General features: G+C 44.9%; 1 protein-coding gene across 1 annotated transcript in view; it reads right to left on the bottom strand.

Annotated features, from left to right (window-relative positions):
- CAND1 (cullin-associated and neddylation dissociated) overlaps positions 1 to 27207 on the bottom strand; it is a 105284-nt gene that overhangs the window by 7833 nt on the left and 70244 nt on the right. The window contains exons 7-19 of the mRNA XM_086496345.1: positions 26159 to 26273; positions 25854 to 26014; positions 25661 to 25784; positions 25487 to 25537; positions 25329 to 25402; positions 25155 to 25239; positions 24966 to 25067; positions 24783 to 24881; positions 24599 to 24712; positions 24437 to 24520; positions 24214 to 24354; positions 24014 to 24106; positions 23794 to 23915 (exon numbers count right to left, since the gene is read on the bottom strand). Coding sequence (XP_086352471.1) covers positions 23794 to 23915; positions 24014 to 24106; positions 24214 to 24354; positions 24437 to 24520; positions 24599 to 24712; positions 24783 to 24881; positions 24966 to 25067; positions 25155 to 25239; positions 25329 to 25402; positions 25487 to 25537; positions 25661 to 25784; positions 25854 to 26014; positions 26159 to 26273 — 1365 coding nt within the window. The remainder of the gene's footprint in view (positions 1 to 23793; positions 23916 to 24013; positions 24107 to 24213; positions 24355 to 24436; positions 24521 to 24598; positions 24713 to 24782; positions 24882 to 24965; positions 25068 to 25154; positions 25240 to 25328; positions 25403 to 25486; positions 25538 to 25660; positions 25785 to 25853; positions 26015 to 26158; positions 26274 to 27207) is intronic.

Here is a 27207-nt window from a genome sequence, read left to right as displayed (position 1 = left end):
CCTCCAAGGTTACCAGCTCAAGAAGAGAGACCTATTGCGAGATGTCAAGTTATAATCTGCTAGGGTTTCCATGGCAAGCATTTCAGGATACCCCACTCTGCCAGAAGCTACACACCGAAGGAAGATGTCTGAAGGCATGTAACTTCGGGCAAAATAAATTCTTCTTTATAACTTTATGAAAGAAGTACTTCAAACTGGGAATTTCCGAAATGAATATGATATATGTGTGCTCTCTCATGTGAGTAGTGTTTGAGTGCATGTTTGAAAGACAAAATGACTGCAGCATTTGGGTCTTGATTTTCCAGAGAGATGAGATGGACATGATAGTAGGAAGATTTGGTCAATCGAGACATCTATGGAGATTTGGGATGACATGGCATGACCACATGGACGAACACTAGTAGAAAGTGCCAGAGGAAATTTTATAAGTTGTTCCAACTTATGGGGTCCCGACCAATGGGGCCCACGGGACAAAAGAACTCTATAATAAACTTTGAATGGAGCTGCTGACGTGGCAGGTAGTACGGTTTTCTGTGATTCACGCTGACGTGGCAGGCTGTACGGACGCCCGCAAATTGCGACACGATTCACAATGGCTGCTTTTGGGCGCTAGCTTGAGAGATGCTTTTGGGACTTAAAGCTTTTCATTGTAATGCTTTTAGGCCTAAGAGCCTTTATAAGGAATTGCCAAGGCCTCTCCCTCAGATTTGGGAGCACTGAGCAAAGAGAGGATCCTCAAACATTGTACTTTGCTAAGAAATAATATAAAAATAAATACCGAAAGGGGTGGCATACTTTGGGGCCAATACCTCTGGGCACAAAAGTACGCTAGGCAGTGTCATCTCTCTCTCTCTCTCTCTCTCTCTCTCTCTCTCTCTCTCTCTCTCTCTCTCTCTCTCTCTCTCTCTCTCTCTCTCTCTCTCTCGTGATTAAGTTACTTTTCAGTTTCTCTCACGTGTGTTCCATCACATTCTCGACTTGGGGTGTCCAAGTCTGTTACAATAGGATTGTTGTCGCTAGAGTTGTTTTGCCTACAGCTTAGCAAGCTCCTTGGGATGTTAGAGATGTGCAGGCTCATGCAATAATTGCATTACCTGTGAAGGGCACTATTACTCCTCACATTCGCTTGGCTAAATCAGCTAAACAAGCTTGGGATATTTTGGCTGGTCTTTATGCAAGTCACAATGAGTCAATCGAAGATTATGCATAAGGAAGATGACATGGACACTTTCCTTGCCGGTATCAAGGATATTAATGAGCAACTCATTTCTGCAGGCAAAGTCATTTCAAACAGTTCCCTTGTGCAGATTGTTCATGATGCATTGCCAGATTCCTATTAGACTTTTGCTAGTACTTGGAGACTTATGACCCAAGAAAATCCTCATGTTGTCAAGTTTCATGCATTCGAAGTAATTTTCAAGAAAAAACAGGGCTAAACAACATGTAGTTGAACAAGTTTTTATTGTTGCTCAAAGGACCGTGGTAACAGCAATGTAGCAAGTTCTCATGGTTCTTCAGCGAGTGGCAAATCACCTATTCCTAATGCTTCTGCTCGAAACACCTCGTCTGGGAATTCTGGTGAAAAGAGCAAAAAGCAGATGCGTTGTCATTCTTGCAAAGCTAATGATCACATGATCAAGCAGTGTCCTAAATTGAAGGCAAAAGTGGCCAAGAAGAAAGAGACAGGTTCTACTACAACTACAGCTATTATGGAATCTTTTGTGAAAGGAGATTGTGATGTTGATGTAGATGCAGAGTGGGCGTTTAGTGCAGAGTGCACTTATAAATCTTTTGTCCATGATGAATGTTTCACCAGGAGGTGTATTTTTCCTGTTGCCTTCCGTAAATAAGTATTAATATATTTATTTTATTTTTACTTGTTTGTCCCGAAACCCTTGAAAAGGTGCAAGTGGACATTGCATGGCCAGTGTGAAACGGCTGCAACCAAATGGGTTTCTCACATCGGGGATCTAGGTCGGTCAGACAGGGACTGCCCGGGCCAGTTAGCACTGAATTCTGATGAGTATGGAAGCTCGTGTGCGCCAAACTGGAATCTGGGCCACTCGTCAAGTCACTACAACTTCATAAGTTGAGAGGGGCCAGTAAATTAACCCACATTGTAGATGTTGGTCAAATGGTAGTCTTCAATGATGGTCAGGAGACCGATAGGGACGCCATGGAAGCATCTCCTAAAATTTAGGGAATTGCTATTTTTCACCGGAAAATGTGTTCGCGTCATTAGCTCTGGAATGACAAGGGGTACATTTTATTGCTCTGTTGCCAAGTCAACTGACGCACCAGTTGAGATATTTTTAGCAGGGAAAGCCCAAACTCGGAAACTGGGCGACGTGTCAGCTTGTGAGCGATTCTGCCACTCTGGGAGGCAAAAACGAGCTGCATATCAACAAAGGGGGCGCCATTATTTTCAGCCTCAGGTGGATTGTAGCAGGTACAGAAGCTATGGAATGCTTACCTTGCCCTCTATGCACAGTATGGTGACGGGAGTGATGCCCCGCACGCTACATACTGCTCTCTTTCTCCCCTACGTACAGTATGTTATGCCCCACTAGTGGGCTTCTCATTTGACCTATGTACAGTTCTGGGGGTTTATGTGCGTTTGCCAAGGCAAGAGCCTTCTGAACAGGAACCGGATTAGCTAATTGCTAATCCCCCACAGGTACGCACAGTTCCATCACGAAAGATTGCGAGTTTGGAGAGTTTTCTCGCGTGAAAACTCGTCCAATTCATAGGGGAACTATCCCATTGCGTGCGGGAGCCCTTGGGACACACGTAGGCGTGTTCGCTCCGCTAAAAACGATCCGAAACAGGGAATTAGAGCCTGCTGTGTTTTTCTGCAGGTTTAGGGTTTCGCACCTAAACTGCAAGGGAACATCGGGGGAGCCTCGTGAGAGCCTTGGGATGCGTGTACAGGCTTTTGGGCTCCCCGCAGTGAAAAACAGAGAATTACAGCCTGCTGAATTTCTGTGACAGCTCACCAGAAAGCTTCCAGATATCGAGGGAATCCGTCCTAGACAGGTGTTTTTGACCTACAGGGGTTTTTGCGCCGTTATGCTGTCGAAATCCGGTCGAAAACCTGCGTTTTCAGCCCTCGCCAGGTTTGGACAGCTTTGTGAAAGCTTGTGCTAAGTGGTCGGATCGTCTACCTTAATTTGAATAGAGAAATACCGAAAGGGGTGCCAGTCTTTGGGGCCTACAGGGTGTCGGTCTCGTGTGCGTAGTGACATTCTAGTCGCTGGACGCAATTGTGTTCTCTTCCCTTCTCAGTGCTCTGTGTAAAGTTAACAGGTAATTGAAATAGTACCGCCTTCTACGTTGTACGGGCCGGTTATATGGTTCCATCGACGGGATAGTCACTTTTTCTTCAAAAAGTGCAGCGTGGATTGTTGTGGGTGAAAGCAACACAGAGCTTGTCGATATGGCAGAGAAGAGAGACCAAGTACCTGAAGAGGGATCTTCCTCACATGGCACAGAGAAAATTCCTTCAACTCTTCAAGAAGAGGACAGGTTGTTTAGAACTCAACTGCGTTGTTGCATGGACATGTTTCAGCAGTTGGCTAACAACCCAAGGATGCAGGAATTCTTACAGGCTTCGACACGGGGTTTTCAGCCTCCTACACAGGGCATGACTGAGCCGTTGCAGGAAAAGGACATATCCAATGCGAAGAGGACTCATGATGCTCGAGGGAAAGCCCATGTGGTTGAGCAACTAGTGGTGTCCAATGATCCAAAGCAACTTGCTTTAGGTGGACAGGAACCGTTTGTGAATGGTCAAGGGAGCAATGAACACGCTATGCGTCAGACCCTTCGATTACCTAATACTTATCCTGGTTATTTTCGAGGTGGTTCAGTGTTTCAAGCTATGGCTGGACCTTCCACAGGTTATATGCCAGGGAATGTGTTCGGGACAATGCAAACAGGCATGGGTAACCCTATGTACGCGAACATGGGTGTCCAACCAGGTTTTCAGGGTGCCTATGGCCAGTTTCGAGTGCCTGGAACACAATTTGGTATGGCTGGTTTTTCGCAGCCATACGTACAAAATGCAGATATGACAGGGAAAACAGTTGATGCGAGTGCTGGAATGAACACTCATGGAGCACCACTGCTACAGGCACCTGTTTATGATAATGTGGCTCCTTTGAGTCAGCCTAAGGATTACAAGGAAGGTGGGCAGGGAGTGAAGTTTGAAACTTTCAGAGGAACTGAGGATCAATTAAAGGCTTTGACATTCATACAGCAATTCGATGCAGCTTATGCTGGAGGAAACTTCACGGAATCTTCAAAGATACGCAAGGCTGCCACTTTCTTGAAAGGGAATGCGCTCCAATGGTGGACCGCATTGTTGAACCAGGGTCAAGCCCCAACAACGTGGGTCCAATTCAAACAACTTTTTGCGCCTGCATGGTTGACAAACACTTTTGAAGTGGATGTAATGACGGAATGGCACGAGTTGAATGCTAAACAGTGTACGGATCTGGAACAGTACAGTAAACGGTTTTGGGCCGCACTGTTGCCAGTCACCTCTTACAGGTTTGTGCCTTTGTCAGAACAAATTAAGAAGTACTGTTGCGGATTGCCCAAGAAAGTCAGGGACTACTGCACAAAGACTACTGTCATGAATATGTTTCAATTGATAGAGAATGCAAGAGTGGCCAGCAATCTCTCGAAGGGAGATTCCGATGGATTTAATAGCCACAAGAAAGGGTCCCAAGGCAAACAGTTTTCAGCCAAGGGCAATGTTGCAGCAAAGCCTTCTGAGCCTCCCACAAAGAAGCCCTCCACTCAAGAAGGTGATACGTCCAAGAAGCAGTCTAAGTCTTCTTCGGGACAAGGACAAGGACAAAAAAGGCATTTTTCTGGCAAAACTTTTCAAGAAAGGAAAGCTGTTAGGGAGGCCAAGAAATGCTACATTTGTGAACAGGAAGGACACTTTGCAAATGAGTGCCCACAGAAGAAGTCACAGGATAAGGATGACAAGTCAGACCATAAAGGGAAGAAGCCAAAGCCGAGTGCAGGACTTGTTCCAGATTTGGTTGGAGATCAGCCAAACACAGATGCCACGGAGCTGTGCAGAGCTTGGGGCAAAGTTAGAGACCAGACAATGCTGGTTTTCTTTGATCCAGGAGCCCGTGCAAATTTCATATCACCAGAATTGGCATCAAAGTTGGGCATTCGTGCAGAGGAGATGGGTATGACAGGCAAAGCAGGTTTGGCATGCCCAGGACATTCAGAGCCTGTTACTCCCATTCTGGGAAAGCTTCGTCTGCACATTCAGAGCTATGTGGATGCAGAAAAATTTCATATTATGCCGCTTGAGGGCTGTGATGTGTTATTGGGTATCCCATGGTGTTACAGGTTGCATGCTATGGTGGATACTTACAACAAAAAGATTACCCTTGTACATAGAGGAAAGACTCGTGTCCTTGATGTAAAGCTTAAAGGCGAGTCTATTCCAGTTGTTTCTGCTTCTGCTATTTCATCTGTAATAAAGAATCATCTTTCTCTGTACTTGATCTTTGCAAAAGAAGTACCTCAAGTTGTATCTAATTTGTCTACCTTAGATACAGACAGGTCAACTTTTTTGAGTGGTTTCAGTGATTGTTTTTCGGACTCTTTGCCAGGGGAGTTACCTCCTGAGAGACCTGAGGATCATACTATAGATATTGTGCCAGGTTCTAGTCCACCGAATAGACCACCATACAGGGTTAGTGCAGCCCAGCAGAAAGACATTATCGGTCAGGTCAACGAGCTTTTAGAGAAGGGGCTGATTCAGCCCAGTTCATCCCCTTTTTGTTCGCCTGTACTCTTAGTGCAGAAGAAGGATGGTTCATGGCGCATGTGCATTGACTATCGTGCCTTGAATAAGAATACTATCAAGAACAGGTTCCCCACACCGAGGATAGATGACATTCTTGATCGGCTTGAGGGAGCGTCATTGTTTACAAGAATAGACCTAAAGAGCGGGTATCATCAGATACGCATTAGACCAGAAGATGTCCATAAGACTGCGTTCAGGACAACATTTGGTCTCTATGAGTTTCTTGTCATGCCATTTGGTCTCACAAATGCTCCTGCCACATTTAATAGAATGATGGATAGAATTTTTAGACCACATAGAAACTTCGTGGGTACCTTCTTTGATGACATGATTGTCTACTCAAAGTCTGAAGAGGAGCATAGGGATCACTTGACCGCAGTTTTCAATGAGCTACGCAAGAATAGGCTACTCATTAATGCGAAGAAAAGTGAGTTCTTTTTGCAAGAGATTCACTTCCTTGGGCACATTGTTTCAAAGGATGGGGTACGCATGGATCCCGCTAAAGTGGAAGCAATTAGGTCATGGCTAGACTTGAAGTCCGTACATGACATTCGAAGCTTTCTAGGCTTATGTTCCTACTACAAGAGGTTCATCCGAAATTTTGCTGAGATTACTTCTCCACTCCATGCACTGCAAGGAAAAGGAGTTACTTTCAAGTGGACAGCCAAGGAAATTTTAGCGTTCAAACACTTGAAAGAGAAGCTGACTTCATATCCGGTAATTATTTTGCCAGATCTTTCTAAACCTTTTGTGGTTCAATGTGATGCGTGTGGCCATAGTCTTGGTGCAGTTCTAATGCAGAATGGCCGAGTAGTCGCATATGAGAGCAGAATTCTTTTGAAGATTAAAAGGAACTTGCAAGTCTATGAGAAAGAATTGCTGGCAGTAATTCATGCTCTCACTAGTTGGAAACACTATTTGCTAGGGGCTGATTTTGTTGTCCAAACGGATCATCAAACCTTGCGATATTTTCTTACATAGACGAAGTTGTCTGAGAAGCACATGAGATGGGCAAACATCTTGTCAATGTTCCATTTTCAGATTGTGCATGTGCAAGGGAAAAAGAACGTGGTGGCTGATGCGTTGTCACGAAAGCCCCAAATTTCAGCAGTGTCAATTCCGTACCATTGTGAACTAGACGAAATGAAGACACAATATGTTGAAGATTCAGATTTTGCAAGGATCTATGACCAGCTTGTTGATGGGCAACATCATGAGCACTATATGCTTAAGAATGACTTTCTCATGATGCATGGAAAGTTATGCGTTACTAAACAGTTATGGCCAAAGATTTTGATGGAAAGTCATGCTCCACCTTATGCTGGGCATCGTGGAATTGATGCGACAGTGAAAGGGGTTGAGGCATTCTTCTATTGGCCAGCTTTGCGTCAAGATGTTGACACATTTGTAAGATCATGCTTGGTATGCCAAAAAGTCCAATTTGACAGACAAAAGCAACCGGGATTGTTGCAGCCATTGCCGATCCCTGATAGGCCATGGGAAAGTATAGCAATGGACTTTATCTTTGATCTTCCAAGGACGCAAACAGGAAATGATGGGATTTGGACTATCATTTGTAGGTTCAGTAAGCAGGCCCATTTCATTCCTATTAGGAAGAAGATAAAGCCAGAACACATGGTCAAGATATTCATGAGCAATATCTTTAAATATCATGGGATGCCTCAGTCAATTGTCAGTGACAGGGATCCACGTATGACGAGTCTTTTCTGGAAGGCATTGTTTGAGAACATGGGCACTACGCTCAAGTTCTCTTCTTCGTTTCATCCGCAAACTGATGGACAGTCAAAAGAGGCAAATTCTACTGTCTTGGACCTACTCAAATGTTATGTCTCAGAGCACAAGGCAACTTGGGAACACCATCTCCCATTGGTTGAATATGCTTACAATAACACTGTGCATACATCAACAGGTAAGGCACCATTTGAGATAGTGGAAGGAGGAAAGAAAGTCCCACCCATTTTGCAGACTAAGGACAAGATATTTGAGGCAGACAAGTATGTGCAAGATATGGATGAAACATACAGGAAGATAAAGATTGCTCTTGAGAAGACTCAAGCTTACCAAAAGAAAGCTGCTGATCGTCACCGTCGTGAACTTGTATTTTCACTTGGTGATTGGGTACTTTTGCGCTTTGAAAAGGCCAGGTTAAGGAAAAGGAAAGGCAAGGAACGCTTGTTTCCTAAGCTCAGTATGCGATATTATGGTCCTTTTCAGATTTCAGAAAAGATCAACGATGTAGCTTACAGGTTAAAGCTACCAGAAGGCTGGAAAATACATAATGCTTTTCATGTCAACCTTCTAAGGCCCTTTGTTGGTGATGTGCCAGAGAATATGCTTGATGAGGAACAACCCGAAGTGGAAGAATTGGATGAAATCCTTGTTCCTGAATAGATATTGGCACATAAAGAAAGAAAGGTTAGAGGAAAAGTTGCAAGACGCTATTTGGTGAAGTTCAAGAACTATCCATCATTAGATGCCAAATGGATGGAAGAGTCTGAATTGCTTGATTCACCTCAGCTATTGCAATTGTATCTTGAAGCCTTTCAAATGGAACCCACAGTGACTTGATGCAACCTTTTTGGAGCAAGGCAAGAGCATGGTTCATGATGCTCAAGAGAGTAGTTAAGCAATTGTATCTTCTCTTTCCATACAGAATTTAGCTAGAGAATTTTGTGCTCAAGAGTACACTAGAAGACTTCTATGCTTGATATATGTGTCGTAGCCAGGTTGGTGGGATTGTTTAATCGTCCAACGCTACATTTCCGGAAGCATGTATATCTTGGATTCCCATCATAGAATATATGTGATATCAGGAGATATCTGCATGTATTATTGGCATGCAAGCGAGGTCGCTTGCAGTATTTCAAGGGTGGGGTGTGTCACCAGGAGCTGTATTTTTCCTGTTGCCTTCCGTAAATAAGTATTAATATATTTATTTTATTTTTACTTGTTTGTCCCGAAACCCTTGAAAAGGTGCAAGTGGACATTGCATGGCCAGTGTGAAACGGCTGCAACCAAATGGGTTTCTCACATCGGGGATCTAGGTCGGTCAGACAGGGACTGCCCGGGCCAGTTAGCACTGAATTCTGATGAGTATGGAAGCTCGTGTGCGCCAAACTGGAATCTGGGCCACTCGTCAAGTCACTACAACTTCATAAGTTGAGAGGGGCCAGTAAATTAACCCACATTGTAGATGTTGGTCAAATGGTAGTCTTCAATGATGGTCAGGAGACCGATAGGGACGCCATGGAAGCATCTCCTAAAATTTAGGGAATTGCTATTTTTCACCGGAAAATGTGTTCGCGTCATTAGCTCTGGAATGACAAGGGGTACATTTTATTGCTCTGTTGCCAAGTCAACTGACGCACCAGTTGAGATATTTTTAGCAGGGAAAGCCCAAACTCGGAAACTGGGCGACGTGTCAGCTTGTGAGCGATTCTGCCACTCTGGGAGGCAAAAACGAGCTGCATATCAACAAAGGGGGCGCCATTATTTTCAGCCTCAGGTGGATTGTAGCAGGTACAGAAGCTATGGAATGCTTACCTTGCCCTCTATGCACAGTATGGTGACGGGAGTGATGCCCCGCACGCTACATACTGCTCTCTTTCTCCCCTACGTACAGTATGTTATGCCCCACTAGTGGGCTTCTCATTTGACCTATGTACAGTTCTGGGGGTTTATGTGCGTTTGCCAAGGCAAGAGCCTTCTGAACAGGAACCGGATTAGCTAATTGCTAATCCCCCACAGGTACGCACAGTTCCATCACGAAAGATTGCGAGTTTGGAGAGTTTTCTCGCGTGAAAACTCGTCCAATTCATAGGGGAACTATCCCATTGCGTGCGGGAGCCCTTGGGACACACGTAGGCGTGTTCGCTCCGCTAAAAACGATCCGAAACAGGGAATTACAGCCTGCTGTGTTTTTCTGCAGGTTTAGGGTTTCGCACCTAAACTGCAAGGGAACATCGGGGGAGCCTCGTGAGAGCCTTGGGATGCGTGTACAGGCTTTTGGGCTCCCGGCAATGAAAAACAGAGAATTACAGCCTGCTGAATTTCTGTGACAGCTCACCAGAAAGCTTCCAGATATCGAGGGAATGCTGTCGAAATCCGGTCGAAAACCTGCGTTTTCAGCCCTCGCCAGGTTTGGACAGCTTTGTGAAAGCTTGTGCTAAGTGGTCAGATCGTCTACCTTAATTTGAATAAAGAAATACCGAAAGGGGTGCCAGTCTTTGGGGCCTACAGGGTGTCGGTCTCGTGTGCGCAGTGACATTCTAGTCGCTGGACGCAACTGTGTTCTCTTCCCTTCTCAGTGCTCTGTGTAAAGTTAACAGGTAATTGAAATAGTACCGCCCTCTACGTTGTACGGGCCGGTTATAGCATGTATGTCAGTTGCTGTAGATTCACATGTGTGATACTTTGATAATGGTGCTACAAAGCATATTACACCACATCGTGACTTGTTCACCTCTCTCGAGGCTATACCTCATGGGAATACAGTCACTTGTGCCAACAATGCCTCTTATCCGGTCCAGGGAAAAATATTGTGTTTATCTGCTGCGAATGGTACTTCTTTCACACTTCTTGATGCACTTTATATGCCTGAGATTAAAAAAAAAATTTGTTTGTATCTACATTCGCAAGACTTGGTCGTGTTGTGAAAAGTGGATGATAGATGTTCAATTCATGATCTCAGTTTTGGTGATGAAACTGTTGCATATGGCATTTTATGCCCTGGATTGTATAAGCTCGCTTTGTATGACAAGTGTGGGCAGTGTGCAATTGTGGATTCAAAGGTTGTTTCGCATGCAAAACTTTGGCTTACACGTTTTGGGCATCTGAATTTTGTCAGTTTGCTGCCTTTGCACAAATCTGATATGGTTGCTTCTTTGCCGCCTCTTCAAGCGCATGTGAAGCATGTTTGTCAAGGGACGTTCGAATTTTCCAAAGGATGGTTCAGTTAGGGCTACATGCAGATTGCAACTTGTGCATTGTGATGTTTGTGGGCCATGCAAACTCCGTCCTTGGGCAATTACCTTTACTTTGTGACTTTCATTGATGATTACTCCAAGCATGCATGGGTGTATCAATGTCACAAACAGGTGACGTGGCGTGCCCACAGTAAACACACATACACCCTCCCCTGGCAGGCAGTCCCGGAGGATGATGTGGCACTGCTCTACAGCTTCCCGAAAAACGCGGCAGATTCTATGGGCTGCTGACGTGGCAGATTGCATACGGAAATAAAGCAGCTTTGTGTGGGCAGCTTTTGGCTACATAAGCTCTACGCAAGAGAGAGAGTTTTAATTTTTAGAGTTGCTTTAATTAACAAGCAAAGCTTGTGAGAGAGTCAAAAAAAGTTGTTTCTTTTTACAAGGCTTTTAATGGCCAGCTTTTGGGGCTCTGCTTTTGGCATCCCTTGTAAACCTTTATAATTGTGGCATGGCCTCTCACTTCTCAGAGCATCTGGACGCAGAGTCTCAGAATGAGACCCAGCCACTCCGTGTACTTTGTGCAACAGATTAATACAAAAAGAAATATCGAAAGGGGCGCCGCTCTTTGCGGCCAATATCTCTAGGCACGGAACTCCGCCGGGCTGTGTCGAATCAATTGTGTACTGTGAACTGTTTTAGAGTGAATTCTTGTCGTGTCGCGGTAGAATCTTGACTTAGAGTGTCCAAGTCTGTTACAGTGGTATCACAGCACAGTCGATTTCTCTTCTACCGGGAAATCCGATCCTTTTTACGCGGCACTTATGGATTTAGACAGAGATCAATCGACTTCCTCTGCATCTAGAGATGCATGAAGAGATCACGAAGAGGATTCACGCGAGGAGTACGGCCCGCCTTGGCCTACTCAGGCGGAGCTTGAAGAGATGGAGCGTCGACGATTGATCGACGATGCAATAAAGATGATGCTAAATTTTGCGAAGGACCCGAAATTTGCAAAATTTATGACTCAGACCTCCTTCAACGAGGTGCATTCACAATGGCGGCAAACCACAGAACCATCCCTCAAAACGGCACTCAAGAAAACCCCTTCTCAAAGGATGTTTACAGAGCAAGAATTAGAAGAGGTGGTTGATGCACGGATTTCTCAGCTTTTTGGCGTGCAGAACAAAGCCGAAAAGCACGACAAAAAGCAGAAGAAAGGCACCGACTTCCCGGGTTATTTGGGTTGTCAGTCTACATTTGCCTCGGCAAGAAAGCAGAAGAAGCATGTACGATTTGAAGGAGTAACCAGTTCTTCTTCTTCTTCTTCTTCTGACAATTCTTCTAGCTCCTCTGACTCGAGCGAAGGAGACAGAAAAGGAAAAAAGTGAAGCAAAAATCAAAGCTTTGGAAAGGGCAAGAAAAAGGCAAAGAAGTCTAAATCTCGCCCAGTTGTTGACAGTTCTACAGAGGACTCGTCTTCGGATAGTTCTGACTCTGACGACAGCAGCTTTTATGCAAAGAAGAAGAATTTCTATAAAGCCAACCAGTATGACTTTCTGGAGGATAAAAGCAAGAAAGACCGAGAGTTTAAAGAAGGTGGACAGTCAATTAAATTTGACACGTTTTCTAGGTATTGAGATGCTTCGAAGGCTTTGGCCTTCATACAAAGTTTGACATAGCTTTCTCTGGAGGTCGATACTCAGAGCACTCCAAGATTCGGAGGGCTACCTCTTACTTCAAGGGAAATGCTCGAACTTGGTGATCCACGCTTCTATTGAACAAGAAGGCGCCAGTTAAATGGCTGGAATTTAAAAGGCTTTTTATTTCTTCTTGGCTGACTCGAGAGTACGAACGTGACATACGAACTGCTTGGAACCATCTTCGGATGACCAAGAAGGATACATTGGACGCATGTTGCGAGAGATTCTGGAGCTCTTTTCTACCAGCCTCTTCATTTAAGAAGATCTCGTTCAAAGAACAGATTGAGCGGTTTACCTTGGGACTTCCTACAGAGATCCGAGATCACTACTTAGAGCAACAGTCAGATTCCATTCAGGAAATGATGAGTCATGCGAAACAAGGTTTTGCCATTCATTCAGGCAGTTTGACCTATCCCACAGATGAAATCATGACGCAAAGGACCGAACAGACTTCGAACAATGAAAGTAGAAAGAGGAAGAGCAACCCAGAAAAGAAAGAAAAGGATGCACGACCCAAGCTCACTCTTCGAGAGAGAGCTCTCTACATCAAAGAGGGGAAGTGCTTTGGATGCGGGGAAACTCGGCATATAACCGCGAAGTGCCCTAAAAAGGCACCGAAGGAACAAAACGACAAGGATGAAGACAGGTGAGGGTTCGAAAGCAATTGAGGAACCTGGATGAAAAGGCAAGATGAAAGCAAGACTGGTTCCAGATTGCATGGGTATTGACCCAACACGATTGACAAGAGTACAGAACTTTGCCGAGCATGGGGCAAAGTGAAAGACCATGAAGCCCTGATTTTCCTTGATGGAGGAGCCAAGGCCAACTTCATTTCACCTGAATTGACGACGTGGCTCGAGATCACACCCGATCGGATCATAGTTATCCGGAACGGGAACGGGGAACAGGAACGGGAGGGTCCAGAATGGGATGGGAACGGGGAGGAGAAGGGGGGACCAGAACCGGAACAAGGCTTGAACGGTCAACTTAAGCAATGCTTAAATTACCTCCATTCAACTTAGTCCCAAATCAACTCCTAAACAGTCGCAAAAATGCCCCCAAACCTACCCTCAAACTGCCCCAAATATGTCCCCCAAACAGCCTCCAAATGCCTACTTTTGCCCGTTTCGCCATTCTACATCACGTTCCGCCCCGTTCCCCCTCGTTCCGGAACACCGTTCCGGTTACACCCTGTTCCGGAACGGTGTTCCGTTCCCGACTCCATTTCGGGAACGAGACTCGTCCGGAACGCCATTTCGGAACGTTTGGGCTGTGTTCTGCCCATTCCCTGTTACACTGGATCGGATGGGACCACTAGCAGAGGCAGCTCTAGCGGCACCCGACAGGGACGTAGCCATCACACCTGTCATTGGCAAACTTCGGTTACATTGTCAGGGGAATTTGGGGCATGAGGACTTCTACATAATGCCCTTGGAAGGTTGTGGTGTCCTCTTGGGAATTCCTTGGTACCATAAGAACAACGCCGTGGTCGACTATCGGGCAAGAAAAGCGACTTTGACTACAGAGAAGGTTTGTACTTGATGTAAAACTTAAGGGCGAGTCTGTCCCTATTGTATCGGCTTCGGCCGTTTCAAAATTAATGAAATCTAGTCTGTTTGTTTACTCGATCTTTTTGAAAGAGTTGAATGATGAGAATAGGACAAATATGTCTGAACTTGATAAAGAACGCCAAGATTTTCTCCACTCATGCCGGCCAGGCGAGTTACCACCCGCTCGTCCTAAGGATCATACCATTGATTTGATACCTGGAAGCACACCACCGAACTCGCCACCTTACCGTGTGAGCCGAGCCCAGAATGAAGAGATTATGAACCAAGTGAAAGACCTCTTGGAAAAAGGGTCTTGTCCAGCCTAGTACTTCACCGTACTGCTCTCCAATGTTGTTGGTTTTGAAGAAAGACGGATCTTGAAGAATGTGCATCGATTATAGAGCTCTCAACAAAATCACCATCAACAACAGATTTTCAATTCCTAGGATCGATGATATACTTGATCGACTATAGGGATCCTCGTGTTTTAGCAGGATCGATTTGACAAGTGGATATCATCAGATTCGAATCGCGACGGGAGATGTCTACAAGACAGCTTTTCGGACGAATTTTGGGCTGTTTGAGTTTTTTGGTGATGCCTTTTGGCTTAACCTATGCTCCTGGGACATTTAACCGGATGATGGACAGAATTTTTTGAGAGTACAGACTATTTGTTGGCACTTTCTTTGACAACATCATTGTTTTCTCCAAGGATGAGGTAGAACATAGAGAACATCTGCTACAGGTCTTTCAGGCATTACGAGATCACAAGTTAGTGATTAATGCAAAGAAAAGTGATTTTTTCCTATCAAAGATACACTTTTTGGGACACATTGTGTCAGCAGCAAGAGTGCAGATGGACCCGACCAAGATAGAGGCTATCCGTGATTGGCCCGATTTGAAGAATGTCCATGAAGTTAGAAGCTCCTTGGGCTTGTGTTCATACTACAGGCGGTTCATTAGGAAGTTTGTAGAGGTTGCTTCCCCTTTGCATATCTTGACACAGAAAGGAGTCCCTTTCTCGTGGGGACCCAAAGAGGTGACTGCCTTTCAGACACTGAAAGAGAAATCGACTACAGGACCAGCTTTGACTTTGCCGGATTTGCAGAATCATTTGAAGTATATTGTGATGCTTGTGGTCGTAGTCTGGGTGTGGGCTTAATGCAAGAAGGCGATGCCATTGCCTACGAGAGCCGATTGTTCTCAAGGCGAGAATTGAAAGCACAGACTTAGGAAAAACAGCTTTTGGCGGTTATCCATGATCTTTTACTGTCTTCACAGACCATCAGAGTCATGCTACTTCTTGTCATAGAAGCAACTATCGGAAAAGCACATGCGGTGGGCAAACATCTTGTCACAGTTTCACTTTCAGATTGTCCATGTGCAGGGACAGAAGAATTTGGTGGCAGTTGCATTGTCCCGGAAGCCGTTGGTTCAAGCTATTTCCGCGATACATCATAGGAGCTTCGAGGATATGGTCAATCAGTATGCCACAGATACAGATTTTGCAGATATTTTCACTCGGATACAGAATGGCGAGATAGTAGCGGAATATTCCATTCGGGATGGCTACTTGATGAGGAAAACCATGTTGTATGTTACACGGCCGTTGCAGGAAAATGACCGAATGCCGCTGCCCACCTTTTACGGGTCATCGCAGCATTGCTACCACCTTGAAAGGGGTAGAGAGATACTTCTTTTGGCCGAGACTCAAGAAGGACATGGACGATTTTGTGTGCAGTTGCTTGGTATGCCAGAAGGTCAAGTTTGACAGGTATAAAGCACAGGGATTGTTACAGCCTTTACCCATACCCACCCGCCCCTGGGAAAGTATTGCAATGGATTTCATTTTTGATCTTCCGAGAACACAGAGTGGTCACGATGGTATCTGGACTGTTATTGACAGATTTAGCAAGCAAGCTCATTTCATTCGAGTGAAGAAAACAGTCAAGCCGGATCACTTAGCGAGACTGTTGGTGGCCCAGATCTTCAGATTACATGGCATGCCCGGGACGATTGTCTTCGACAAGGACCCCAGATTCACGAGTTTGTTTTGGAAGGCTATTTGGGAGAACATTGACACGCGGTTGCAGTTCTCGTCATCTTTCCACCCGCAAACTGACGGGCAATCTGAGATTGCCAATTCAGTGGTACTAGATTATTGAAGTCTTACATCTCGGATTAGAAGACTCAATGGGAAAAGTATTTACCTTTGGTGGAATTTGCCTACAATAACACGATACACTCTTTGATGGGGAAGGCGCCATTTGAGATAATTGAAGGTGCTACGAAGGTTCCACCCTTCCTAAGCACGAAAGACAAGATTTTTGAAGCAGATGAGTACACGCGTGACTTGGATACGGCTTTTGCCAAGGTCCGCGAGGCTTTGTAGAAATTTCAAGAAAGACAAAAAAGGGCAGCAGATCGCCATCATCGCGATTTGAAATTGAAGGAGAACGATTGGGTGCTCTTACGTTTTGAGAAGGCACGCTTGAGAAAGAAAAAGGGAAAGGAGAGGCTTTTTCCAAAGCTTAAGATGCGATACTACGGACCTTTCTAGATCTCCAAAAAGATAAATGATGTCTCCTTTAGACTGAAGCTGCCCGACACTTGGAGGATTCATAATGCTTTTCATGTGAGTCTCTTGAAGCTTTTTAAAGCGATGTGCCCAAAGATGGGAAGCCTGATGAGCAACCCGAAGTGGAAGAAAACGAGGAGATCCTTGTTCCCAAACAGATATTGGCACATAAAGACAGAAAGATGTAGGGTAGAGTGATAAGCCGGTTCTTGGTTAAATTCAAGAACTATCCTGCATTGGATGCAAAGTGGATGGAGGAGGAGGACCTAGCAAATACTCCTCAGATTGTGAATCTTTACCTTGAAGCATTTAGATTAGCATAGTCTATTCTAAATGGAACCCCGAACGCAGCTTGGGCGGAATCTGGTGCAGTGGGTATGCACAAGAGGGGAGTTACTCCTCTCCTTTGTCAACAGATTGCCTCGATTTTTGATATTAAAGTCATTGATGTCTCTTTGAGTTTCAGGGATACTGTGAGCAATGGAGCCAATTTGCAAAATAAATACTAAGGTATATATGTATTCTGCTGTATGACTATATGAACTAGAATTCCTAATAATATGATACTGATTTGTTCTTGACTTGTTTAAGTGCACGAACTGATAGACGAAATGACTGCAGCATTTTGGTCTGAATGATCTCGAAAGACATGGTTGCAATAGAGATTAGTCAATCGGGCATCTATGAGGTCCTGAGTGGATCTAGATGCGATTGCTAATTGCTTTGCCGATAAATCATGGTCTGAGATCCGAATGAATGTTGAATGTGATTTGTCATGTGATGTCGTGTGATGTGACTGTCGATTAGTACATGTGCTAGATGTGTGTTCCTAGTGCGTCGGTACTAACAGTGGGTGTCTGCTAAGGCAGTTTATGGCTTCTGTCTATATTGCAGGCGTAATCGAGGGCGATTACAATGCTTTCAAGAGGGGAGTATGTCACAAACTGTGACATGGCGTGCCCACAGTACACACACATACACCCTCCCCTAGCAGGCAGTCCCGGATTCTCCGCTGCAGGATGACGCGGCACTACCGTACAGCTTCCCAAAAAACGCGGCGGATTCTGCGGGCTGCTGACGTGGCAAATTGCGTATGAAAATAAAGGAGCTTTGCGTGGGCAGCTTTTGGCTACGTAAACTCTACGCAAGAGAGAGAGAGAGAGAGAGAGAGAGAGAGAGAGAGAGAGAGAGAGAGATTTAAGCTTTGGAGTTGCTTTAATTAACAAGCAAAGCTTCAGAGAGAGTCAAAAAAAGTTGTTTATTTTTACAAGGCTTTTAATGGCCAGCTTTTGGGACAGCTTTTGGGGCTCTGCTTTTGGCATCCCTTGTAAACCTTTATAAGTGTGGCTTGGCCTCTCACTTCTCAGAGCATCTGGACGTAGAGTTTGAGAGTGAGACCCAGCCTCTCCATGTACATTGTGCAACAGATTAATACAAAAAGAAATACCGAAAGGGGCGCCAGTCGTTGGGGCCAATATCTCTAGGCACGGAACTCCACCGGGCCGTGTCGAATCAATTGTGAATTGTGAACTGTTTTGAAGTGAATTCTTGTCGTGTCGCGGTAGAATCTTGACTTGGAGTGTCCAAGTCTGCTACAGTATCAGCTTAAAGCTAAGTCCGAAGTATTTATGTGCTTCAATCAATTTCTCGCTATGGCTAAAAATGTCTCTAAATGTACTATGGGCACCCTCCGTTCAGATTGAAAGCGTCTTATGAATTTAATGCATTTTTGGCTAGTCGTGGGATAAAACACCAATGTACAATGCCGTACAACCTCAATAAAATGGTGCACTATGTATGGTCAAGAGTCAAGCTTTACCACATTCGTTTTGGCTTGAGGCTGTCATGTGTGCTTCCTATGTACTCAATAGGTGTCCTACGAAAGCTTTGAAGTCTATGACTCCATATGTCACAAGACAGGCACCACGTGCCAATATAAAAGAACGGATTGAACAGACTTTTAGCACTTCAATAACAACTAAATGAGAGAGAGAGAGAGAGACACGATACGCAACACGAAGTGGTGAAATTCCACCCCAGAGAGTATCGGCCCCAAACCTTGGCGCCCCTTTCGGTATTTCTTTATATTGCATCAACTCAGTACAAGCCGGTACTCCAAACTCTGCACCTTCTCCAAGAAGCATGCCAGAGAATGAGCCCTTAGCACATATTTAAAGGCCTTAGGCCCCAAAAGCAGTTTACATGAAAAGCCTTCAAAACTCAAAAACTTTTGGTCCAAAAGCAATGCCAAAAAGCTGCCAGCGCGATTTGCGGAATTCCGTACAACTGCCACGTCATCAGTCAGCGCAAAACGCGAAGCGTCTGTACAGCTGTCACGTCATCAGTTTTGCGCGCACGTGTGTGTGTGTGTGTGTGTGTGTGTGTGTGTGTCCTGCTTTATTTTAATTATGTCACTGGGCCCCCATCGGACGGGGTCCCCATAAGTTGGTAGGACTTCTTCTTCTTCTACTACTTGTTCATCTTAGGGTTTAGGCCCCTCAGCCGGCATCTGTAGGTTGGCTCCATTCTTCAAGGCTTTGGCACGTCAACAGTTTGTGACACCATATGAACCATGGCATGATAGATTCAATTTGGAAACTATCCACTTGGCCATTGCATGTGCGTCTCCATATTGTCCAGTGCATTCTCGTGGCTTATGTGCAGTTTTACTTGCCTTTGTTATCCTGGTCTCAATTGCACTTGCAATCCGTTATGTCTAGTATTTTGGAGCATTTTTGGTGGACCTCGTCTAGCACGAAGGGTCTTCGGCTTTTATCTATAGACAAGCTCTGTTCTCCCAAGCGACTTGGAGGGCTGAATATTTTGGACCTGCGCGTCATGTTCTAGCTCGGAAAGCTAGCAGCAACCCTCGGCTCTCATTGTCTCGCATTTGTGTATCACGCCAACTTTTAGTCATCGGCAGTCGACATTTTGGGATATTATTTTTGGTAAGCTTGAAGGACGCATTCCTCGTCGTCCCTTTACTTCTTCTTTTTTACTTTTTTACTTTTTTGGGCTAGAGCCGGCAAGCCAGCAAGGAACTGCCTTTGCTTCGCGTGCACGCAAACGAGTCAAAGACAAGTTATCTTGCGGACTTGCCGACAAGGGGAAAAGCGCCTCCATGCCGTATCGTGGCATGTCAACGGGGAATGGAAGCAACGGGGAATGGAAGCAGGTTTCCCCCTCGAGGGAGTAAAAAGTCTTTTCATGCCATGTTAGTCAGTCCATGTTCCCTTGTTAGTCACGCCACACGAGGGTAACGTCGAAAAATCACCAAACGAATTCAGTGATGCATTTAAGGACCAAGGCTGAGAGAGAGGGACAAACCCTTGTAACTCACAGACCGTGTTGAATCCTGCCCAGGTACTCCAGGATTTTCGCCTGGTAGAAAAAGGCCCCCGACCAGCGGATGTCCGGTAGGACTGCCATACCCAAAGTGGGCGTCGGCTCAAAGGAGGCATCCCGATCCGGCCAACCATGTTCGCCAACGCCCGCTCGGAAAGCCCCAGGACCATGTTAGGCGAGACCGCACCGTACACAATAACTACAAGCCCTACGAGCTTCAAACACCCTCATGGGCCAAAGCATTGTAGTATCGCGGTACGGCCCCGCAAAGGAATGTTGCAACGTTATCCGCATAGGCACTCCTCAGCTGCGGTCCACGACGACCATTATGGGCCCCACGAGGGACAACCCAACCTGGCAATCGCTTTCCGCTAATCTCCCCTCCCAGGAGTAACACTTCGGTATCTTCACCGCTAGGATTGTTTAACAGCCGTCTAGCATGTTCCAAACAGGGTCGTATTGAGCTTCTGAGATTGTCCACTTCAGGGCACTGTACCAACAGGTGCGTAAGTGACCTTGAACCTTCTTCCATTCCGCACAACGGGCAAGTCCTCGACTGTGCCCGTTCAATCTTATCCTTAAGCATTAAGGATAAGATTGGAAAGCTGCCACTTCGCATTTGGCATGGCATGGTAGACAATCCTCTGTGGGTAACTCCCTTCATTTGGAGAGTTTGCATTGGAGCAAGGCCTTTTCTTCCACTTTGGTTCAGCGGTCTCCTCGCCAAGCGTATTTTCTTTCCCAAAAAGGTATCTGCCAGGTGCATCAGGTGGTGGATGACGCGGATCATGTTCTTTCGTTCGCTGATGCGATGTCCCATTTTCGGTTAGGTCTCCACTATTCTCCTTTCCGGCAGGAACTTCAAAAGATGCTTGCTGATCACTCGCCCATTCCTCCTTTGAGTGTGGAATCTCACTTCTCTGATTGGAACTTTGCTGCTACCAGATTGGATTGCATTCAGTTGGCAATGTCTATGTCCTCCTCCAATCTCATGTGTGGATTGTGCATCATGGTAATTAGTTGTGGTCACTCTCCGAGTCATCCTTGTGGTGGCAAGGAAAATTGTCCAACCTTTGGCAGAGTCATCTACCTTTGAAGAAATGTATTTTCTTGTGGCGTTGCTTAGTGGGAGCTCTACCTGTTGGCAGTGTATTACATGCCCGGCATATTGCGCCTTCTCACTGCTTGAGATGCCTGGAAGCTGAGGAGACTGTGCCACACTTATTGTTGGCGTGTCGTTGCTCCAAAGCCTTCATTCGACAAGTGTCGACTGCTCTTTGGCTGTGTTTTCCTTTCGGAATTTTTCACAGACGGTTTTGGCTTTTTGAGGTGCTCCAGTCTCCGCAACCTCAGTTTACAGTGTTCTTTACTTGCGTCAGATTTTGGGTTTTGTGGGCCATCTAGCACCATAGAAACTCATTAATGTTTCAAGGCACTGATGTTGACCCCTTTCTCTATTTCAAATTGTTGCTTGGTCAAGCGCTACATTTCGCTCTTGACGCTGGGGACATCACTCGATGCCTACAAGATGTACTTTGACTGTTCTAGCCGTCCGAGTCTCATCGTGCTCCGCTGTTTGTATCTCTTGTTTTTCGTGGGTTTTCCTCGCTTGTAGGTTTCCCACTTGTAGATTCTATCAACATGATTTACCAAAAAAAAAAAGTGTGTATGAGTGTGCTTGAGCATATGTCTACGTGCTTTTCTTTTGTTTGGTTTTAGTTTTGTGTGTGGGTCTATGTATGTTTATGTTTGCTTGCACGTCAGTGTCTGTGTTATTCGCTCGCCGGATCCATCCAACACACGACATGACATAACCCATACTCACACAATGACAAGCATAGAGAGCAGACATCAAACTCACCTCCCAACCATAGAGCCAATACAAGCTCACCCTCGAGCCAAGGAAACTGCAGCTAAAAGACTAGCCTCTATCGCAAGGGCTAGTGTCCCATACCACCAAGCCCACACCAAGTGGGTGTGTAGGTAGAGCTGCTAAGGGCCTAGAGTCTTGAGGTACCTGCTTACCAAGGCCAAAGTACGGTGTATGCCAAGGTGTCCTGCGCTTGGAGCATTGTGAGACTCTCTTACGGATATCCTCATCAACGGGGACACGCACTTTGCCTTGCTTAAAAAGCAATCCACCACGAAGGGAATACTTTTCCGCTACCTTTCTCTTGATAGACAAACGATGGGCGTTCGGACTGCCATTGCTTTTCGGACTACATAATCCTTCTTGGACTCGTCGCCAAATCTCACCAAAGTGAGGATCTGTCTCGCAACGCCCCTTGAGAGAAAGATAGAAACTAGTCGCGATTTCAATGAACGAAGGAGCATTCACCTCCAAGATCCTACTAAGGGCAATCCTTGTCGTCGCAAAAGTGGCCGGTTTAATGGCAATCATAGCATCAATTCTTCTTTTGATCCTTGGCACGAGAAGCTTTGCCTTTGCCATTCTCCGTGAATTTCTTCCGCAGAGGTACAATTGACTCATTTGGAGCTGCTAATGTAGCAAAGCGCTTAAACTTTGACGTAGAAGTGCCGTGGTTAGAGGTCTCCCCCGCCGTCAAGCCACTCCCTGACACGGCTAAAGTATTGTCGTGATTCTTCGCAAGCTTGTAGATGTCCTCCAATGATGCAACGGGATTGTGCAATACCTCATTTTGGTATGCCCGGAGCAATCCGAATAAATATAGCATTTGTAAATGACTTTTGGGTCTTCCCAAGCCTTCGTCTTGTGGACGAGGTCATTAAATTCCAGTGCAAAACCTTCCTTCCACTCTCCAACTTGAACAATTTCTTAAGCATTTGATTTTGTCCACCTGCATGAAGCGAGCGCAAAACACGGATTGCAAACCTACCCCAAGTTGTCAACTAAGATCATAACCTGGCCCACCACACATAGGCCTTGCCTTGCAACATGATTTGTATTTGACTAATGCTTTGGACATCAGTAAGGTGAGATACAAATAGAAGTAGGCAATAAATTTCGCCAACCATGAGTCAATGGCGGCCTCTTCACATTCCTCCTTCTCTGTCACAAAGTGATGATGTGGCATGGCCTAAAGGACGGAGGCCAGACATAAGGACCTAAACCCTAGTGAAAGAAGCAGAAGAAGACGTTGTTCCAATTTGCATGTTCATGCCGAGGGCCGGGGGCCCACAGGGGTTAGCAATTAAATTCCTAAACCGCCCGACTTATGGAACCTGGCCAAGAGGCCTAAAACCCTTAAAAATAAAGCTAGGATACAAATTGCGTAAAAATGATAGGTGGCAACAGCGTACGGACTGGCCCGCATTTTATGGCGATGACACGTGGCAATTGCACGGATTTCCGCGATTTGCGGCGCATTTTACGGGTAGCCCGTTGGGCGCTTGGCTTTTGGGTCAGATGCTTTTAGAAGTAAAGCTTTTCATGTAGCTGATTCAGCCTAGGCCATTGGCCTTTATAAGGGTGCCAGGGGCTCATCTCTTGGGCAGTTTTTGCTTGGAACATTGCCAGAGAGAGAGGACCCTTAGACCTTGTACTTTTTGAGGCATAACAATAAAGAAATACCGAGAAGGGACGCCAGTCTTTGGGGCCAGTGCATCTGGGCGTGGACTTCGCAGTGCCATGTTGTCTCTCTCTCTATTTTCAGTTCTGCTCACTTGTTTCTAGTTTCTCACATGTGTTGCTTTAGATCTTCGGCTCGGAGTGTCCAAGTCTATGACTGTGTCTGTGTCTGTGTCTGTGTCTGTGTGCGTGTGTGTGGGTGCGTGTGTGTGTGTGTGTGTGTGTGTGTGTGTGTGTGTGTGTGTGAGAGAGAGAGAGAGAGAGAGAGAGAGAGAGAGAGACCTGATTAGTGATGACAGCTCAGTAACAATGGATTCAAGGCTGGATTTGCTGATTTTCTCACTGTAAGCAACGAGCAATGCATTCAGCGTGTATAGGGATGCCTGTCGCAAAGGTCGGTTCGCCTACAAAATTGCATTATCGTCAAATACATACATATACTAGAGAAGCATACTATTTTGAAGATGCCCACAAATTGCTTCAAAGCAAAAAGAAAAATTACTTTGCGCAGGAATGTTGTCAACTCGATAATGACTTGCTCAAGAACACAAGAGAGGTCAATTTTCAAAGGAGACTCTGCGATTGTTGCAAATGCCTTTGTACACCCATAGAAGTAAACATCATCAAGCATAAAGAAAGGTCCAATAAAAGTTTCCACTAAGAATCACAAGACTTCAGCCACTCTACTTAATCTTTACTAACCTTTACAGCAGTGAGACGAGTTATTTCGTTTCTGAGACGCTCCAATAAAACTGGCAAACAAGTTCCAAGCTCGCGTTTGAGGTGGTCACCAAGGATAGCAATTACCAATCCCATGCAGTAAATTGCACATTCTTTAACTTCCTGAACCAGGGAAATGAAAAGTTAATAAAATAAGAGCACGCCTTCCTTCAAAAACTGTCACTATAAAGTAGCAACACAATACCTGGTCTTGATCCTGAGCAGTCAGTCGCTTCAAAATACTACCATAAATAGGTTGAACATATGGCTTGAAGTCAAAACTAGATGCCTACAAAGATGTTTAAACTTATATCCATACATAATTTTCTAAAGCAAACAACAAGGAACAATCAAACTGGGCACAAACCAGATAACTTTGTGGTCGCACGACTTTCACAAGCTCTCCACAAACTCTGAGAGCCTCTGCTGTAACCTTGTAATAGCGTTCATTGACAGCAAAGAGAACAGGTTCCAACAATGCCTACAGCATAAAAATAACAGTATTTTCTGATTCTAATTGCCAGTTCAGACCTCATTGACTACATACATACCTTTACATGGGGATGAAATACAGCAGGCGAGTGTGACGTCATAACAAGTCTGGTAAACACCAAGGCCTCTATTTTCAAGTTGGAATTTGAAGATTTGTCCTGTCAATTTTTAAAAATCAGGAACTTTGATGGAGTGAGCGACCAAATAACAAGTTGATGATCCATGCAAACAACATGCCTTACATTGAGTGCCTTCTCTATGCCTGGGATCAAGGAAGCCATGTGATCAGATAAACAGTTCGGTAGCACTGTTACCAACTCTTTCAAAACAGAGAATGCTCCTACCTGTAATAATCAGAACCAATGAATTTGTTTTTACCCGAATGCAAATCGGCAATCACAACTCTTAACTTTTAATAAACAGAATCTTGCCTTGGTTTTAACAGCTTTCTCCCGCAATTGTTTATTTAGTGATTTCACCAATTTGGGCACCTCTAGCTCCAACATGTTCACCGGACTGTTGATGCCACATCAAAGCAAGAACCTCAAAAGGAAATAACAGACTACAAACTCATGAGCAACTGTACTGATTTTGAAAGTAAAAACCTTGAAGAATCAGAACCCTTTGTCACATTTCCTGTCTGCCGGAGTAAGTCGTTGAAAGCATTGAAGATGTCGATCTGCCACAGAAAGAAATGATCCAGCTTCAGAGGGCATGTAACAATGTAACACACAAAGCCTTGAAAAGCACAAAAGACAATCACCTTCACATTCTCTTCTCTTTCCCTGAATCTTTCAATCAGTTTAGGGCATGCCTGAGAAGGATACCCAAGCAATGATTACTACATACCAAATTGAACCATGTTGTGAAATGCAAGTGAAATGTGCACTATTTTGTCTTCGTCCCTGCAACAACAGTAGTTGAGCGAGAAACCCACCTTCGCATAAAGTGTGGTCATCATTTCAGGTCTAGACATTATCACAGCTGAAAGGCACTTCACTGCAGCTCTTCGAACTTTCCAGCTCATATCTTCATCATCGCTGTACTCATCACCACTATCTCTGCACCACAAAGGAAGAAAGTAGGCACTAAAGCTTTTCACAGCAAGCAAGAGAAAAGTTTTCACTCACTCATCCTCATCTTCATCAGCAGTCATGTCTTCATCTTGATCATCATCCATATCATCAGTAAAGTTAGGATCATAACTCAGATACTTGAGACAAATATCTAATATTGTCTCACAGTAAGGAGTAACTTCTCGAGCACAACGCAGGACAAAGCTCTCCAGCGCCTAAAAAATAAAGCCAAATATTTCAAAGAGGAGCACCACATAATTATGCATTGGAGATGTGCGCTGCACAAAATCACCAAGATCACCAAGACCATAAACCTTTTGTGACTTATATAACAAGAATTTCAATAACTTCGTTTTCACCTGAAGACTATTTTCTCGTAGCTCATCATCATTTTCAGAAGCATTCTCACAATAGCTGATTAGAATGGGTACAGCTTCTGCCAAATGCAGCCCAAACCTGTATCCAATAACTCGACTGGAACCAAACAAAGCATTACACTACACCGAAAAAGAAAGAACAAAACAAGCTGAAACAGTTCGTAAACATCACAAAAAATCCATGACATCATATGCTTGAATCAGGAGTGAAAAAATAACAACAATCCTATCAAAAAAGTACGGGAGACAATCCACGACAATGTGACATTCCTTTCAGCAAAGACTTCCTACAAGCACATACCGCATATTGCTGAAAGAAGAAAAGATTCCTGTCAAGAGATGGGTATACATCACATAATCATATCATCTATATGAGTCTAAGCCTTCATATAAAATTCTTGACGGAGAAAATTTTCCTAAGCAACTTCTTCATCAAACATGTGGGTGAGTTAGTAATTGATCAGCTACATCAGCTTTCACTCCTGCTACTCTTTGTGCAAAGCCTGGCACCAAACATTTTGTATATTTAATCTACCAAAAATACCTTCATACTCCTTAACAGAGGATGGATCGCCTGTTGTATATTTACTTTTTTTGTTTTGTGTTTGGAGTCGGGTAGGGCACGCCCGGCCACTCCCCTCATACACCAAAAAAGTATACAAAAAGAACAACCAAGACTATGCACCCAAAAACCGAAGGCAGACGCTTTTGTCACTAGTTTCATCTGGACTACGAGAGCCCAGAATTATCTACACTCTTAGGGCCATGACTAATCCCTTGAGAGACCCATTTCGCTAACTTGATTTGGGCGTGACACCGACCAAGTACCTCTGTTCAGAGGCCCAGGTACTGCGGGACTTGCTTTGGTCTTCCCTTTGAAGTTGCCTCCTCCAGGTAACTTATCGCTCACCTGACTAAACTGCCTTTGAAACCCGACGGTTTTCCCCTAGGAAATGCCATACCCGCTTGGAAGGGCGTCGGCTCACAGGTGGTGTCCGCTGAGGTTGGTGGTGTCTCCCTTTTGCACCTCC

Source organism: Adiantum capillus-veneris, chromosome 23 (genome assembly GCF_014529385.1).
Source record: "Adiantum capillus-veneris isolate H3 chromosome 23, ASM1452938v2, whole genome shotgun sequence".
Classification (NCBI taxonomy): domain Eukaryota; kingdom Viridiplantae; phylum Streptophyta; class Polypodiopsida; order Polypodiales; family Pteridaceae; genus Adiantum; species Adiantum capillus-veneris.
This window is presented reverse-complemented; position numbering and strand designations above follow the sequence as displayed.